Raw genomic sequence first — 17738 nt, 5'->3', positions numbered from 1 at the left:
TTTAAGAACATGCTTAATGTAATTGAGCCCCATTACAATATTCCTTCACGAGCCCATTTCAGACAGACCGTAATTCCTGCTTTGTTCCAAAAAACATAAGCCCAAATAGAGAACCAATTGAGTAAAAACACACTAAATATAAAGAGTTATAGAGTTCCATATAAAAAGAGTTACATCTTTGTATTTGTTCATAACCACTACAACAATATTACATTTAATTTTTAAAAAATTTTTTATAAGGAGCTATTTTTGTTTTATACAGTATACTGCTAAGAAAACACCATAGAAGATGGGTAAAGAATAGCTCCATCATTGTTCAATGTAAAAAAAACACATACTTTGTTAGTTTTAATAAATAAAACATTTTTAAAAAAATCAAGGAAATTTATCTGCCAATTTTTTCTTTTTGCTGTATCTAAAACGTACCGAACCGTACCGAACCGAACCGTGACATCAGTGTATTGAACCGAACCGAACCGTGAATTTTGTGAACCGTTACACCCCTAATATATATATATATGTATATATATATATATAATATGTGACCAATCACGGAAAGTAGGGACACAAGTCGGTTCTGGGGCATTTTGAGTTAATCACAGATTCTGAAAGTGTGGTCTCCAAGCTTTCCAACGATGTGTAACACATGGAAATCTGATAATATTTGGAGAAGTTGTGCCCATTTGAAGGTAGGCACTCAAAAAAGCTCAAAAGTGAGAAAATTGCCTCCAAACATTGTTGTCACCTGTTCTCACCTGCTGGGAGTGACAATAGGGCTCATTTACATATCATTTAGATAACCATACCCCCTGTAAAGCTGCATGGTAGCATAGCAACGACAGACACAATGGATAAAATCGGACTGCATACTATTAATAATAAAGGAGAATGTGCATTGTAAATGTCAGTAATTTATCTTTTTTGACTTATAAAATGATTTAGAGGCTAAAATATGTGAGTTTTATCTTTTTATAAAACCTTTTTTGTCAAAACTCTATTTGAACTTGTGCAGTGTAGATAATGTTGCAAGACACTCCTTTAAAATCTGGCCATCATTTTTAATGTTATAATTTTAATGTTTATGTAAACAAAAAGTACATATTGATGCTAATTTTATTTGTTATTTGCTGGTTTTCTACATAAAACTTGGTGAATTGATTTCATTGTGTAGCATTAGGACTTTTTGAACAGGATTCTGTGATAACCGATGAGCTATGAGCTAGCTAATAACAATAGGTAGATATGGTAAGGTCTAAACATGGACTAAACATGAGATGTACGTGTACGTGTTCTTAGAATGAACACAAAACGACAAGCTTTGATGTTTATGGAAACTCACCCCATAAGAAACAGAAAAGTATTCTTGCAGATCTCGATGCCTCCAATGAAATAAGTCGTTTGAGCACACTTTCTCTTTGTTGGGGGCTTCTTTGTGGATGTAACCATCTCTGAAGTTTGCACTGTGCGTCTGTTTGCCTCTAAATGTCCAATAATTTGCATGTCCTGCCACTCTTTTTCCGCAGCTAAAGAATCCAGCCGTATGTTGTAAATAATGTCTGGAGAAAGCTTCTGGCTACAGGACTGTCTCCCATGCAGAGAGTTCTCTTTTCTCCTCGTGTAGCATTTACAGTCAAAGTTACGGATTTTCCCCATTGCTCTGTCTTTATCCCCATCAAAGCACTTCAAAACATTTTCGGTGTAACGGCCACGGTTCAGCTCATCTGCGATCACCTTTGCGGCATCCATCTTCATTGAATTTTGATATCAGCTAGAGCCGGCCAGAGCGCTGCATAATAAGTAGCCACGCTTCCCTCGGAGGGCGGGGGAATAACAAAAGAAACAAATGCCGGCTTATCCAGTATAGAAATACACACAGACAATGGCACGCCCATACTGCGTGCTAGAATATCTGAAAAACAAGCCAATTTCAACCTTAAAATGTAAGCTTTTAAATATACCAATAGTGCTATCTCAAACACGGAGAGGCTTCTTCGTGATCTCAACTAACAGATTCTGCAAAAAAACGGAAATCACCAATTTTGAAAAAAAAAAACCAGCTTCTTTCTCATTTTGCTCGAAAGTTGGGCTGCTGACTTGTGTCACTGGTTTCCGTGACGGGTCACATATAGACGTGCAAAATGGACATCACATTGTTTTTCAAAGTAGACATGTCAGGCTTTCTATAGATATATCTTTCATGTCTCTTCGTTGAGTATTCACTGAGTTACAGTTCATTTTAATGACGCGTTTGTAAATGAAGATCACCGCAGATAAAGGCTGCAGTCAGCACATCTTGTTTGTTATCTTTATTTTATAAATGCACAAAGTTTTATTGTTATTATGTCTGTATAAAAAAAGTAGACCCTTTACAGATTAGATTGATGTATTGCTCTTATCTGTACGATCAAAACTGAAAGTGTAATTTAAGTTCATTTCGGGGGTTATCAGGAGAAAATGCCTTATAAGGTGTATATGCGTTAATCGACTCCAGATGGTTAATGACAGCTTTCCTTACAATATATTCTATTACTAAAATAGGAAATATCCCAATATATCGTCTTGCTTACAGTATCGCAATATATCGTATTGCAATCCATGTATCATGATGCATATCGTATCACCAGATTCTTGGCAACACACAGCCCTACAATTGTTGGTGTGCAAAACAAAGCTCACTATGAAGGAGTATATTAAAAGAGTTCTTTTAATAATCCACAGGAGAAAATGGTGCCAGTCATTCTCTCAGCTCACCCTCAGTCAGCTCCATCTGGGCGCTATGATGCTCCTTGGGACTTCCAGTTTCCAGCTCTGCATTGGTGGAGTCAACGGTGGGAGGAGCCATGGTGGAGATAGGGCCAACATAACCATGGGGACGACTGACTGAGATGACACCAGTTGAGTAGGAGCCCAGGATGGAGCAGAGCAGCCACAGAGCCTGGGTGAAGTCGAGGATCCAGAGGGCCAAGGCGGAGCAGAAGGCTCAGGCAACTGAGGCAGCGTCGTGGCTCCGGAAGACCGTGGTGGAGCCGGACCGACTGAGCATGGAGGCGGAGCTGGAGGGAAGGAGGACCTTGACAGACCCAGAGGGACAGAGTGAAAAGAGAAAGCCAGAGGAGTGTAGTCTCGAGGTGGCGGATGGTCGATGACTGGCCAAGGTGGAGCCAGAGGGACAAGTGAGCCCGGTGGAGCTTGTGGGATGACGGGCCACGATGAAGACGAGGGAGCTAGGAGTCAAGGCAGAACCAATGGGTCGAAGGACCGAGGTGGAGTCCATGACTCGAAGGCTGGAAGCAGAGACAGGGGATCCTCACGTCAGTGTGAAGCTGGAAACTGGAAGTCCCGAGATGGATCATAGCGCCTAGATGGCACTGACTGAGGGTGGGCTGAGAGACTGACTGGCACTAGCGGAGACGGAGCTGAGGAACTGGCTGGTTTAAGAGGAGGTGGAAGATGGAGGCTGGGAGGGAAACTGGAGGACTTGAGCTGGGCGAAACTAGCGGAGACACAGAAGATTCAGGGAATTACCTCCCCAATCCAGACTATTAAGTCCATTTGAAAAATGTTCATTATTTCCTCTATATGATTCCCAGAAATCAGATACAGCTCATCAGTCGCAGGAGTGTGGGCGGGGCTTTCCTAAAAGCCCTCAATCTCCACCAGTATTCCCAAGACGCACAGTGTTGCTGGCTCACACACCTGGTCAGTCGCGCTCTCGAGTCCTAGCTCCGAGGCCATGACTGGCTCTGTCGCTTTAAACAGTGCTGACTCTTTAATCGTGGCAGGCTCTGGCTCTGTGGCTGCGGTGGGCTCTGGCATTTGCTCCGTGCAGCGGTATGACCTCTCGTCTCTGGTTCCTTAGTGGGGCTGGAGAAGTCCTCCTCGGCAGGGCAGATGGAGAATACAGTCCATTTTTCTCCAGCACCCACTCCACAAAAGCTGCAAAACTCTCCTTGGGACCGTCCGCTGCCAGGCGTGCCTTACACCGCTTGTGATGTAGAAAACACAGAGCGAGTGGTCCGGGAAGTGAGTAAGGCATGCACGCCAGATCAATAAAGTCCCTGTTTGTGGTCTTCCAGCGGACAGTCCTGCTGCTCCAGGGAAAGCAGCTGGACTGCAGGCAGGTCCATTCCTGGAGAGGGTTGAAATAAACAAAACGAACAAAAAAGAAAAAAACGCAGTGAAATTATTTACTTTGAGGGTATGCTATTCTGTCACTAGTGTGAGTATGCAAAACAAAGTGCACAACAAAAGAGTGTAATAAAAGTTATTTTAATAATCCACAGGTGAAAATTGCCACAACCAAACACAAATCAAAATGTTATCAGACAAAGGAACATTGGGGAACACAGACATAAGTAACAGAAACTTAAGTGGGAGAACTGAAACAGGTCTGGGGCCTGTTCTTCTTACGTCGCTAACTCGGTTAGCTGGATTTGAATGTTGATGATTTTGCATGATCTTGGATCATTTGGTTCTTCCAAGCTCATCCCGGAGCTGCTGTTATAGCAACAGGTCCATAAGCTTAAACCTGCTCGGGAGCAGGCTTATTTCATGTAAACAGGATTAGATCGCTTCTTTTCAACCAGAACTGATACTCAAAATATGTCTGCTACCACCGTTACTTTATTACAAGAGTATCGTACTGATCCAGGGACAATAATTTAAAACAATAATCATTAAAAAAATAATATAAAAATTTTAAATTTAAAAATAATATAAAAATGCTGTGTAGTCCATAACAGCCTACTATAGACCCAGCCAGTTTTACTCACTGAAATATTTATTTGTCATAAAATCATTTCTTCATAAAGAGTCTTACACACATGCTATACAGATAATAGAGTTGTGCATTATTTTGAGTGATGACTGCTATTATAAGAGTGGCTTGATGGATCACAGGAGATGCAGATAACATGATATTGACCCTTAAGAAACTTTCATTAATGCTGTCACGTAACAAATCTGTCCAAATATAAAATTTAAATGAATAGATAATTTCTAGATTTGAAATAAAAATGTAAAGACTGCACAACTATTATAAATTGCGCATCTAAATAATTGCGAATCATGAAAAAAATTCTAATACAATAAAAACATGTATCTATTATCTGTTTGATGTACCTATTATAAAATTTATGTAGTTTTGTTTGCTTGGCTGTTTCCTTATAAAAGTCAAGAAATTTGTCAAGTTTTTCGTCAGGTGTCGTATTAAATTATATGACATCATTACATTGCCGTCTTGCCACCAGCCAATCGCTGCACTGCTGATCATTGTTTCGAGTTTTGATACATATCCCCTTTTAAACCAACACATGAACGCGCAATTATCTCAAATAACTCAATCCAGCGATACTAATCATACACAACAGGTGTGTTCAAAGAACCCAATTAGCCGGATCATGATTAGCACGATGATATCATCTTGGATGTGTCATTTGATCTCGGATGTAATAAGCAACGTACGAAGAACGGGCCCCTGGAGCTAATTAATCAAAAACCATGGAAACAAACAAGGCAGGAGAAAGGAAACACAGAAAACTAAACCAAAACAGGTCATACATGTGACAGTTGTGCCTAAAAGAAAAAAAGAAAAAGAAGAAGCTCCAAACTGTAAAGCTCCACTTGAAGTGAATTTAAAAATTATGTGCTGTTCTATAGCACATTATTATTAAATTATCTAACTGGCCAAAAAACTTCAGTGTGTGGTGAGGCAGATAATAGTAATTCAGGGTTTATATTCAAATTCTTCCTCATGCCGAAAATCGGATTTGGAATCTGCCAATTTAAAAATGATGAATCAATCATTTCAAATGAAAGGTTGAAATTTGGCAATTACTCTAAATCTGTATCTAATCTCCTAAACAGTAGTTAGAAAGCCTGACTTAACTCTCAACAATGATATAAATAAAATTTTTAATTTCAAGGTCATTTGATTTGTAAAAGCAAATATATACTGTACTTACAGCATTGCATGAAACAAGACCATTCTCCCATTTTGAGAAGAAAAATTTAACACAGTTTGCTTGTACATGGATGACCTCATACGCAAATCATTATGCTGAAAGATTTTATGTGGAGTTAAATTAAAACAACAAATAATTCAGTTAACTTAAAAAGTGCATTAGGGTTTACAGTGTACCTGAGCCATAATAACTCTCTATTATAAGGGAAAAACAAACATCTGTTTCACATGGAATCCATAAAAGTCACGTTGTGAGATATGAAGTAGCATTGCAGAAAATACAGTTATACTTTGAGATATAGTCAAATTGCAATATTGTTTGCAATATTGTTAGAGAAAAGTCAACTGAATTTTTTGTATTTTATTATTTGATATTTCATTTTAATTGCACCTAAAAAAAAATAGTGTTGGATTGCCATTGAAACGACTTTTGCTAGTACATTTCACAAACTAAAACAAAGAAACATTGAATTGCGTGTGAAATTTTGAAGTAGAAAGGCTTCAGGCGTATTATTATTATTTTGTAAAAACATACTCTAATTCTGGAAATGTATGCCTTTTTTTTATACCTTTTTAATTTTTTACTTTAAGATGGAAATAGGATTTTCAGTTTCTTGCAGCTTAAACCCTCAAAAAAATGTCACTGGTAAAACATAGTCAAATATAATGAACCATTTCCTCTTATGTTTTGCAATATCAACTTTGGATACAATAGATTGGAGGAAAAATATATATTTTATGTTAAGAGATTCCCCACGGCTCGGCTTAGTGTGACAAGATGTCTCAGGTCATAACAAACCATCTTTATCAGTGAGCACTGTAATGAAATGGATGAAGAAAAAGCATGAGGGATGAAGGACACGAAGGGTGAAAACAACAATGAACAAGCAAGAGATAAGGCTGATTAGAGTATAGAGAGATAAGATGAGGAGTAATGCGTGTGGGACAATGAGCTGCTGACATCAGAGCAGCTGACAGCCTGAAGGAGTCAGCTTTTTCTTTTAACCCCTTTACATGAGAGTGATAATGCACCCTCAGATGTCAGGAGGTGGGGAAAGAATGAGTTGGCATTGATTTTGCATGGATGAGATTTAGGGAGGGATAGAATAACTAGGAGGCGGAGGTAAGGTGTTATGGTTGATACTGCGAATGTCAGCGTTTTCCTGTTATATTGTGTGTGTCTGTGTGTGTGTGTGTGTGTGTGTGTGTGTATGGCTGTACTTGTTTTCCCTGGGGGCATCTCGTTCGTAATTTCCACCAGCACATCACAAAACTAACTTTTTCTGATCATTATCATATTTCTTAAACACGACTTGACATATTTGAATATTGCATATCAAGTGATCTCCATTGGAGCAAATAGCCTCTACAAAGTCTTGGAAGTGCTGAAACACTTATTATAGTACATATAGGGTGCAGAGAGAAGCGGGCGAGTAGCCAAAAATTTCTTTAGCGCACACACACAAAAACAAGAAAGTATTCCGAATATTTGGCATCTGCCACCAACTTTAAAACGTCTTCAGTTAATTTTTTTTTAAGACCATTTTCTTGTCTTCTCACACCTTATGCAGTATGAGTGTCAGTTCCTTCCAGACGTTGTATTGTGTTGCATTTGACATTTTGTGTTGCTGATGTGCCACCAGATTCTGTGTGACATATTTATATCTACGGCAAGTTTAGTATTCCTGTAGCAGTTTGGATTAAACCTGGTCCAACTAAACCTATCTGGGCATGGAGCCCAAACAAAGCACAGACTGTAGTCACAGCGTCATTGGCTATAATGAGTGTATTTGTATGCTAAAGTCTCTGTCATCGAGAGTTATAGTTGTATGGGTGTTGCAGGCTCTCGGCTGTCAGGACGTGTCATCCGTGTGTACGTAAGTGGTTGGGAGGTGTAATGTAGTGTCATGTTCTATTTTTTGAATTCTCTCTTTCTCTCTCTCACAGTTCTTAATCTGCTGGGCTTGAATTGGCGACTGAAGCCCACTGAAGGGCATCTAGTGAACACTGGCCTCAGCATGAGTATTCCTGGCATTGGTGATGTGGCAACAGTGCCCTCCGGAGGCAGAGGTAAAAGCAAAAACTTGTGCCAAAACCCTGAAATATGATCAACATGAAATCCAAATGATCTGATGACATACAATGCAAAACCCTAGAAAAATATGAAGCCAAAACTGCCTTCTCTTTACACTTTTTCACAAAGTGAATTCACAATATTCTAGTGGGAGAAAAGTTTCATTATTCTGTAATTTTAATAACTATGTAATAGCATATTAATAAAAAGAATTCTAGATGAATATTTCACTAAACTAAAATAAAAAAATAGATTTGTAATGTAATAACTATGTAATAAAGCATAATGTATAGTGTAATAAAATTAATCATTTACATCCTAGACTATTCTTGATCATTGATTCCCAGCTTACATTTCTTTAGCTTTGTGTTAGCTTTTTGAAAAAAAAAATATATATATATATTTACTTTTGTTATAACCTAATAAAAACATCATAGTGTCACATGTTTACTAAGTCTAACCAATTTTTTCAAGCAGATTATTTAATTTCACCCAGAAATAATAACAATCATGAAAGTTAAATTTGTTAAGATTGCAGTTTTCTATTGATTTCAGCTCTTTCCACTGCCTCTTCTGCAGTTATACATTATTATGGTAATGGTAATGCATTTATTTGAAATGATGACTAGACTTAAGCCTCTTTCTCACTGCACGTCGGACCCGGCATATTGCCGAAACATTGCCGGGTCGCCTTCTGTGTGAAAGCAAGCACGTCCCGGGACTGATTCCCGCATTGAACCCGGATCGGGGACCTAGTAACATTGCTGGGACGAGCTCTGTGTGAACAAAAGCCAGATCTAATGCCATGTCGAGGTGTTGACGCGCGTTATCACGCGACACTTTTACCCGTTGTTTTGAAGGAAGATCAACGTTTGCGGCGAAAAAATATGTGTAAACTGTAATGAAGCAGAGATCAGTTAGTAACTCACTTTCCGCACTGACGCAGAGATCGTCTGCTTGCTTCAGTGAAAGTATAACGTGCCTAATGTTTTCGACTCGTACATAACACGTCACGCCCTGATGTCACGTGTCGTTACGGGATCTTCACGGGTTGTGTGTGAAAGCAGGAACATATCCCGGGTCATCACAGGCAGTGTGAAAGTGCAAAATCTAGCGACCCGGGAACAATTGCCGGAGCACTTTACCCGTGTATTTGCCGGAATGGCAGTGTGAAAGGGGCTTTAGTCTCTGCTGGCTTGTTATAACACATGTTAGTCTCTGTCAGCCTGAGGCTCTGTGAAACTAGTGATTGTCCTGTACTGTATGTTGTGAGTACATTAGTGTAAAATCAGTCTTGTGTGCCTTTTACTCACAGCAACCCTGATATCCAAGGTCATTTAGATGAGATGTTTTGGATCTCACTGGACTTCAGTTAGTGGTTTAAAGCTCTGGCTAATTTTCAGTGGCTCAGACACAAAGAATCTCCCTGTCTGTTGTGCCTTCACCTCAAATGATTTATCATTATAAGTGTCAACACGTTCAGATGATAACGACTGCCGCTGACCTTTAGAGAGTGCTGGTATTGACATTTTTCACACACAGTACAGCTTCTAATAGATTTAGATGGGTCTAAAAGAGTGGGTCTTTATGGAAGAGGACGCATGGGTGCAAATCTGAGTTTAACTGGGGAGAATGTGTGTGGGCATAATCATATATGTGTGTGTGCACATATACATACAATTCACTGCAGTTCCCAGTTCCAGTTGCAGAATTCTGTTATGAACTTTAAACACATTTTCCTAATATATTTTGTCATTTGCATCATATAACCATCCACATATATTGCTTTTCTGATGTAGTAAACTTGCTTGGTAGCTCACCTTGTAAGTGCTTGCATGAGTCCTGTGAAACAGGATTCACAGTGCTGAATAAGAGAGATCCCACATATGTAGAAGCAAGCTAAAACATTTTTATCTCATGTTTGCTTTTGTTTTGTTTGTAGGTGGTACAAATGCGATAGAGGATTTTGTGATTCACTGATCAGACATTTAATCTCCAAACTGCCACAATAGCCTATGTACAGCATGCGATGTAATAAAACATTGTCGCATTCATTAACATTCATCTGTGTGAGATAAAACTGAACACACTTGTAGCATCAGTCACTGGAAATTTTACATTGAAAATGTTGCAAAATGTGCAAGAAGCAATGTAATATCTTTTAGCAGAAATGTCACAACAGGCACATTTTTTCCAGTGAGTCTCCTGTCGGATACTGGATGAACATAATGTGGGAGGAAGGACATTGTGTCCAAAGGCTCTAGTGATAATTTGCTCTCTGTGAAATTTCCCTTAACTTTGATGAAGAGTTTCTGAAGAAAGGCTACTGTCAAGCTGTTCTCCGTTCGGATGTTGTTATGTGAATCTACAAGGCCCTTTCACAAGATTCATGTCAGGACTTCAGCAAACCTCTCAGCACAGGAATCATGTGCCTTTTTAACCTTGACATGAAAAGCACTTCTGAAAGCATCACTGAAGACCAATTTTATATATATAGCTTGTAAGCTAGACATAGAAAATATTGAAAGCAAACAAGATAGCTAACATGGATTTGAATAGAGCATCACAGTCCCGCCCACAGCCCGAGAGAGCTCTGGTGCCGGAAGTAAATTTCCCATTATTTCTCCCATTGACTTCCGGAAAAATCCGTATCTAAAGAGTTTTAGAGCATGTGTGAGGATAACCAGCTACGGCTGAACTCATAAGCATATAACATATCATTTCGAGTGAAAAAATTAAGAGAAAATGCAAAAAAAGTCAAAGGTACAAGACTGTGTGCATATTTTCATTTCGAGCGCAGGAACTACTCATCCCATAAACCACTGCACCTCATTGAATTAGACTGAAGCCACAACTGCGAACGAGCCTTTTGAGCGACTTCCAAACCTGATGACGGCCGCTCGCGCAAACTTTTTCCTCCAGTGAATTTTATTTTATATAGTGGAGGTGCAGTAATAGCAGTTCTTTCAGTATTAATCGTGTAAACCAATAGTGTTTTATATATGTATTGTGTATTGATTTTTATATTTATCATCGTGTATTTTATATATTGTGTGCGTGTGTGAAAGTGGTTAACAATAACGTCAGCAACGTGGTGTAGTGCTTTGTACCTGACTGCAATCCCCGCTCAGTCGTCAACACATGTCGTTGCCATTACAGAAATGTTCAGTAAATGCACAAAAAGGTATGCCTTGGCTAAATATTGTTTTGACAGTGGCATTATAAAATGCTTGATATGACTCATACCATATGAAGGCTACAGTAGCCTAGCTAAGTTACCAACCTCCCTGCAAAACTCTCATGGCAGCCAAGGAGATAAGTCTACCGTGCAAAAACGCAACACAGGTTTTTATTTTATTTTTTTATGAATGATCTTCAGTCTTCACGGGCCTTCGCGGGGTTCAACCAGACGGTTACACGAGCTCCACCAATCAGATGCATCACTGTGGGATTGTGGGATTGTTCAGGATTGTGGGTAATGAAGTACTTAGCCAAGTCATCGCAAATAAAAGTCATTTATATTAAAACAAGGTTAGTGCCCCATGATCCTTTTGCGTTTATATGAGCATATACTATCGCTTAGTACAGCCGTAGCTGATTTTAAGTCTACCATGTATGGTTAAGTTTTTACGGCTTATACCCCAAATGTCAATGCAGAAATTGCATTGAATTTTTACTTCCAGCACCAGCTGTGGGCGGGACTGTGATGCTGTATTCTCGACTGGGAAAAATACATTGGTGAAACCTATAGAGATCTTTGATGCTACTAAGCATTAGGGCTGGACCAGAATATTTGATTATTTGAATATTCGTTTTGGTGGTTTGGCATTTGATTTTCAATTTTGAGATTTGAATCATCATCTTCTTTTTTTTTTTCATTCGCGTTTGAATATAGCAATTTTTTATATCCAGTCCGAACGGTTCTAAGGACTGTCAGGTATGGTTACAGTTGTATTTCCACGTGAGCCTGGTACGGCATAGCATGATTACAAACCTTTCTTGGCACAGAATTCTCGGCATAGTTAGACAACCGTGCTTAACCGGTTTTTTAGAGTGCGTGTGTGCGTGACGTCGCCACTCTGTTGCCTGGCTACCAGTTTCTCCATAGCTGGCTAAGCGGAAGTGCGCTATTTGATCAAACAGCTATGCTACGTTCAGTATAAAAAAGAAAAGATGTCTGAGACAGGCTACGCCTATAGTATATTTTTGGTGTAAAGAAAATGAACTGCTGTTATCTTCCATGTTAATCAGTAATTTTACACACAATAAAAACATCCATTTAATTTACTTGGAAAATACTTGCAAATACGGAAGCCATTTGTCTATATTAAAAGTATTGCTCTTAACAGACATGTGTGTTTTGTATCACTAGTGCAGTGTCCGCTCTCGGAGCATATAAGCGCTGCCCTGGTGAGGCACACCGCTTCTGGCTCGTGCTGTTCTGTAGTTTATTCTGTAGTCCATATTGCACCAAAATCCAACACTGCACTTCTTTGGGTCAGTAGCAACACACCTGCCACACTTGAAGTTGATTGGATGAACGTTTTTTGACATGATAAAAATGCAAACAGACAGACATACAGAGATTCCTGTCTTTATTAGAGAGAAGAATATGTTCAGCCCCTACCTACGAATCTTCGAATATTCAGCGTTGATTACTACAGAAGGTATTCTGACCAGCCCTACTAAGCATGTTCGCTTGCTATGAGGTGATTGATTCTTCCCGTTTTCTACTTAAAGCAACATTTGTTATTTGGCTTCTGTAATGTGACATACTTTTGAGTGTAACAAGGCAATAAGACAATTAACCCTCTGATTGATGCAGTCCACTAAAAGTCAGTTTAATAATTCAGGATATGATGTTACATGCGACCAAACTGATCACATTTGCCCCTTATCTATATAATCTAACGGCATTCATCTTTACATTGCTTTTAGACAGTAACACTCCACATCACTAGTGGAATTAGGAAACCATTTCATATATCTGGAGTATCTCCCTCAATAATGTATTCCAGCAGATCCAGACTTTATTAGTTCATTTGTTTATTTACATATTTATTTCAATAGAATAAAATCTGGCGAAGCTTTACTTCTGGAATTATTCATTTGTTCATCAGGCATCTCTATGTGGATTTCCAATTCGGCTCTACTGTGACTATTTCTAAGACTCTTTCAAATGAAATATTTTACTGACTAATTGACATTTTACAATTATATTTTAACTAAACAAGTAGACTAAATTGAGTGATTACATTTTAATGGAGCCATAGGGTGCAGCAGATATACGTAGTATATGAAATAAGACTAAAACACTTGTGTGTACCTTCTTAACCATATTCTGTGAATAAATGTGTGCCTAAGAATTAGCTTCGTCTGACAAATCTCCTTTTGGGGACATCCTCATAAAAATAAAGGAAATTAAGTTATAAAAATGTAAAATAATAATAATAAATAAATAAATAAACTTTTTTTAAGTAGCATATATAAAAACGGAATGTTCCCAGTGGGTTGTTGTGTCGATTATATTCCTAGTACATTTAAGCTTTTTGTCAGTCCTTCAAACTTTTAAGATACTGATACAATCAGTCATTTTCTGTTAGGCTGGTTTACGATTTAGGATGTTATTTTAGAAGTTCATAAGAGTTATTTTAGGTTTATAAATTGCAGGATTTGAGGTGATTGACATAGTCATATCTAAACTAATAAAGAAAATCCATCTATACCAAGTCTTGGGTGTGAGCGTGCCTTTTTCGGTGGCTCTGAATATTAGTAGTTCTGGTTGTAAAAGACTCTTCTCATGCACCCTCTCCAGGGTACTTTCTTTCCACCCTTTTTCTGCTTCCCAATTTCTCTCTCTTTATCTATCTCCCTTTTTACATCTCTCTCTCTCTCTTGCTCTCTCAGTGTGGTGCTCTCGTTCAGTGCAGAGCCATCCATCCATTCGTGTTAATGAGGGAGGTTGGTGTGGACTCCCACTGGTTACTAGACTGGGCTTCTTTTTTTAACCGAGCTGTCACTCAGACTTGACACTGCATGCATGCGCATGTTCTCCTGCAACAAGAAAGCTTGATCCATTTAGGGAAAGTGCTTGCTTGTGCTTGCTCAATTCAATTCCTCTCTCTCCATTACTCGTTTAAATGCAGCCAGAGGTTTTAGCAGACAGGGAAACAGATTGTCTCTGCTTATCGGGGCACATCAAACATCGAGAAAGCAAACTAGACTGACAGCTAACACCCAGCCCACTCGTGTTGCAATGGCCCCTCAGACACAAAAGAGAGAGAGTGTGTGTGTGTGTGTTGCTTCTGATACTATCAAGGCCCATTTACTGGGTTATTTTCTGATTGGTGTTGCTGCGATCTCTTTGCGCTGTCAACACAGCAACAGTTTTCTCTCTAGAGGACAGATTTAGCAGGTGTATTGGGAGGGGATGTGTGTATGTGTGGCCAGAGCTGTCATGCAGAGATATTATGATCTCAATGGAGAAGACAGGGTTTGATTTAGGGTTGATGACTTTATCAGCCCACATCGCACACTCATTAGCACAGAGCTATGTCTCAGTGGAATAATATATGTTGATCTTTCTTTATACACACTGGAAATATTTTCACACAAAGTGGATGATATTCCCCTTTCCCAATGTCTTTGAAAGACTTCCTTCGTGTTTGTCCCTCAAACAAATCTTGTTTCGTCTCTTGGCGTGCATCTCAGGGCCGTTGGTGTTGAAGAACAGCAGTATAAACAGCGGGGAGCTGGAGCTGGGTCAACGTGTCAGTCAGGATGTTCCTCCAGGCGTCTTCTGGAGGTCTCTGATTCACCTGCGCCAGCCACACTTCCTCAAGTTCAACATCTCCCTGGGCAAGGACGCACTTTTTGGGGTCTACATGCGGAAAGGCCTGCCTCCTTCACATGCTCAGGTGAGCAAATCACCTCATGTCTTGTTTCTCCTCTGAAAGTAGCCATGCTAAAAAGCATGATTTTTCATGATGTTCAGTTTTTGTTGGGTTGGTATACACAAAACTGAAAATTCTGACTTCATTTACCCTCGTGTCGTTCCAGTAAGGTAATCAAATGTAAATGAACCCTGCATAGTTTTCACTGTAAGAATTAATATATCAATGCTTATTAAAGCTAACTTTATTCAGATTGAGAGCTGTGAGTGATTTCTCTTTGCATTTTGTTGTTTGATTACCACTGATGATCCAAGCACCAGTCATTGCTGTCACTAAGACAATATATATTGACGAACATCGGATTTTCTCCCAACTTTTCATGTCCACTTGAGACATAAACTGTGTTTAAGTAAACATTCTCCAAGTTGGCCATTTTGACATATTTTTATGTATTTGATTGCTTGGACGTCCACGCGAAGTTGCGGCCTGTATTGGAGCGTGTGCAGTGCGCACACACATTCCAACCTGGGGAGCAGATCTCTTGGGTGGATCTTTTTGCTTCCAATGTTTTATAATCAAACATGTCCCACAATGTAGCAGACTGCATTTACAACTTATTTTGTCATTAAGTTATTAATTATCATTAATTAACATTAATTATCTTCTTTTTTTTATCTAATCCTTAGAAGCCATAAAAAAATAAAAATAAATAAGTTTAGTATCACAGCCACAGGCCTAAATAGTTTGAATGTTTAGTTCTCTCTATGATAATTAAACAGGGCTTTCATGTTGTGCACACTGTAGCTTCTCCGCGTGAGCGTGATCTCGCTTCTGAATTGCGAATAGCAAAAATGCATCACAAACAAATGTATGAATATTATTGCATATAAAAAAACCTGTCGTCTCTGATGAGATAGCAAGATGTCTATAGCAATAACAAATGTAGGCTGTGTGTGTTTTCCTAATCTCTCTAGTACCGCCAACAGAACTGTTACCGTCAAAGCTTATTGATACCCCAGTCTTTCATAATTTAGTATATTTAAAAAATATTTACTGATTCTTATTAAAATTATAAAAAGGGTTTTCACTGCTTGAAATTATTAAAACAGCTTGAGGCACAAATCGAAACTGAAACTAAAATTTGATTCATCGTAGTACTACTGCTAGCTCACGTTGAGTTTTTTTTTTTTAAGTGTGTCACCACGCATGAAAGATACATGATAGAGACACGTGATATAATTTGACCAGCCACAGTCATCTAATAGTTTTAACATTATTATTAGGACATAGTAGATCACGATATCTACGGTTCGCTTGAAAAGTAGATTGTAGATGTCTTCGAGATCGATCGCGATATAAAATCGACAGATAAACCACACCTAGTTTAACCTTATATTTGAAAGACTTCTAGTTAAATACATATTTTCATTATAACAGAGCTGTTGAACATGATTTGTTACTTGTCATTGTTGTTTTATTTTTTTGGGATTATATAGGAAGAATCTACGGTAGCCAAGAGAACACAACGCTCTGCAAATAGAAAAAACACCAACAAAATTAAGAAAACATCTTCATCAATTTGACCAGACATTCACTGCACAAATAAAGAAATGTGCTGCAAATACAAAACAAATTTACAAAGAAAAAAGTCCTTAATAGCTTTTTTTTTAAGAAATTAGAATTAGAATCTAAATCAGAAACGTAAAAATCCTATGATGATTTCCATTCTTAGTAATTAAGTCATTATGGTTTGAAGCTTAAATACACAGCAAGAATTACATTGTGTTATGTTTTAGGGTTGAATGTAATGTCTGTAAAAGTAACGGAAAAGGTACTGGTAATTTGCTGCCAGGACATTGTTTTTTCTTTTTCTAAGGATAATTTTTTTTGTTTTTGTTTTTTTTAAATAAAGTGTTGTCCTCATTTGTTTTTCATGAGCGAGATAATATCTTGATCTAGTGTTTGAAACTGTTATGTTCAGACTGACCCAGCAAATGCCAATATGGTTAACATACTGATCCGACAAAACCCAACAACCAGTGGAAATTGGGGCTGGTTGCCATTTGTTGGGCTGTGTGTGTGAGCTGTCCTTTATAGAGCGAGGAAATCTGGTTCTCTATGATATTCCTCCTTTAAAAGACAGGTTTTTGTTAATTACCATGAAGAGACCATCTGTGCAGACAGGCTTTTTTGTTCGCAACTTTTTTTAATGAATTGTAAATGATTTCCAAATAATCACTGCATATTTATCTGCAGAATTCTTACACTTGTCTTGTCACGTTCTAGAGTTGTTATCTACGTTTTGATTTAATTTGACTATTTTGATTGAATTTCTATTGAAGATGATGTCCCGCAGCTACTTGCTTGTTTTCTCCCTCTGTCCTCACCCCTCTCTCTCTCTCTCTCTCTCTCTCTCTCTCTCTCTCTCTCTCTCTCTCTCTCTCGGTGTGTGTCTCTTCAGTATGACTACATGGAAAGGTTAGATGGAAAAGAGAAGTGGAGCGTAATTGAGTCTCCTCGTGAACGGCGCAGTATTCAAACCGTTGTCCAGAATGAGGCGATCTTTGTGCAGTATCTGGACTCCGGCACCTGGCACCTGGCCTTCTACAATGACGGAAAAGAGAAAGAACCCATCTCATTCAGCACTGTGGCTCTAGGTAGACACCTCCTGCTTTCATTTACTCACAGGTCAATTTTTAAAAGGAAGATGGTCAAATAGAAACTCGGTTGTTTGGAGACCTGCTGTTTAGAAGATGCTTTTTCACTGCAAGCAACTTACACAGTACACCTTTTAAATCTACCCTTAACT

At 38.7% G+C, this 17738-nt stretch overlaps 1 protein-coding gene across 4 annotated transcripts in view; it reads left to right on the top strand.

Annotated features, from left to right (window-relative positions):
- The window catches only part of LOC113064011 (teneurin-2-like), a 156192-nt gene that overhangs the window by 102986 nt on the left and 35468 nt on the right, over positions 1 to 17738 (top strand). For 3 of the 4 annotated variants that reach the window (XM_026234506.1, XM_026234507.1, XM_026234503.1), the window contains 3 exons: positions 7910 to 8032; positions 14748 to 14953; positions 17391 to 17586. In XM_026234506.1, coding sequence (XP_026090291.1) covers positions 7910 to 8032; positions 14748 to 14953; positions 17391 to 17586 — 525 coding nt within the window. The remainder of the gene's footprint in view (positions 1 to 7909; positions 8033 to 14747; positions 14954 to 17390; positions 17587 to 17738) is intronic. The other variant, XM_026234505.1, reaches the window with a different exon arrangement.

The sequence above is a fragment of the Carassius auratus genome, chromosome 46 (assembly GCF_003368295.1).
Source record: "Carassius auratus strain Wakin chromosome 46, ASM336829v1, whole genome shotgun sequence".
NCBI classification, from domain to species: Eukaryota; Metazoa; Chordata; class Actinopteri; order Cypriniformes; family Cyprinidae; genus Carassius; species Carassius auratus.
Note: the sequence above shows the minus strand (reverse complement) of the source record. Positions and strands in the feature narration are given on the sequence as shown.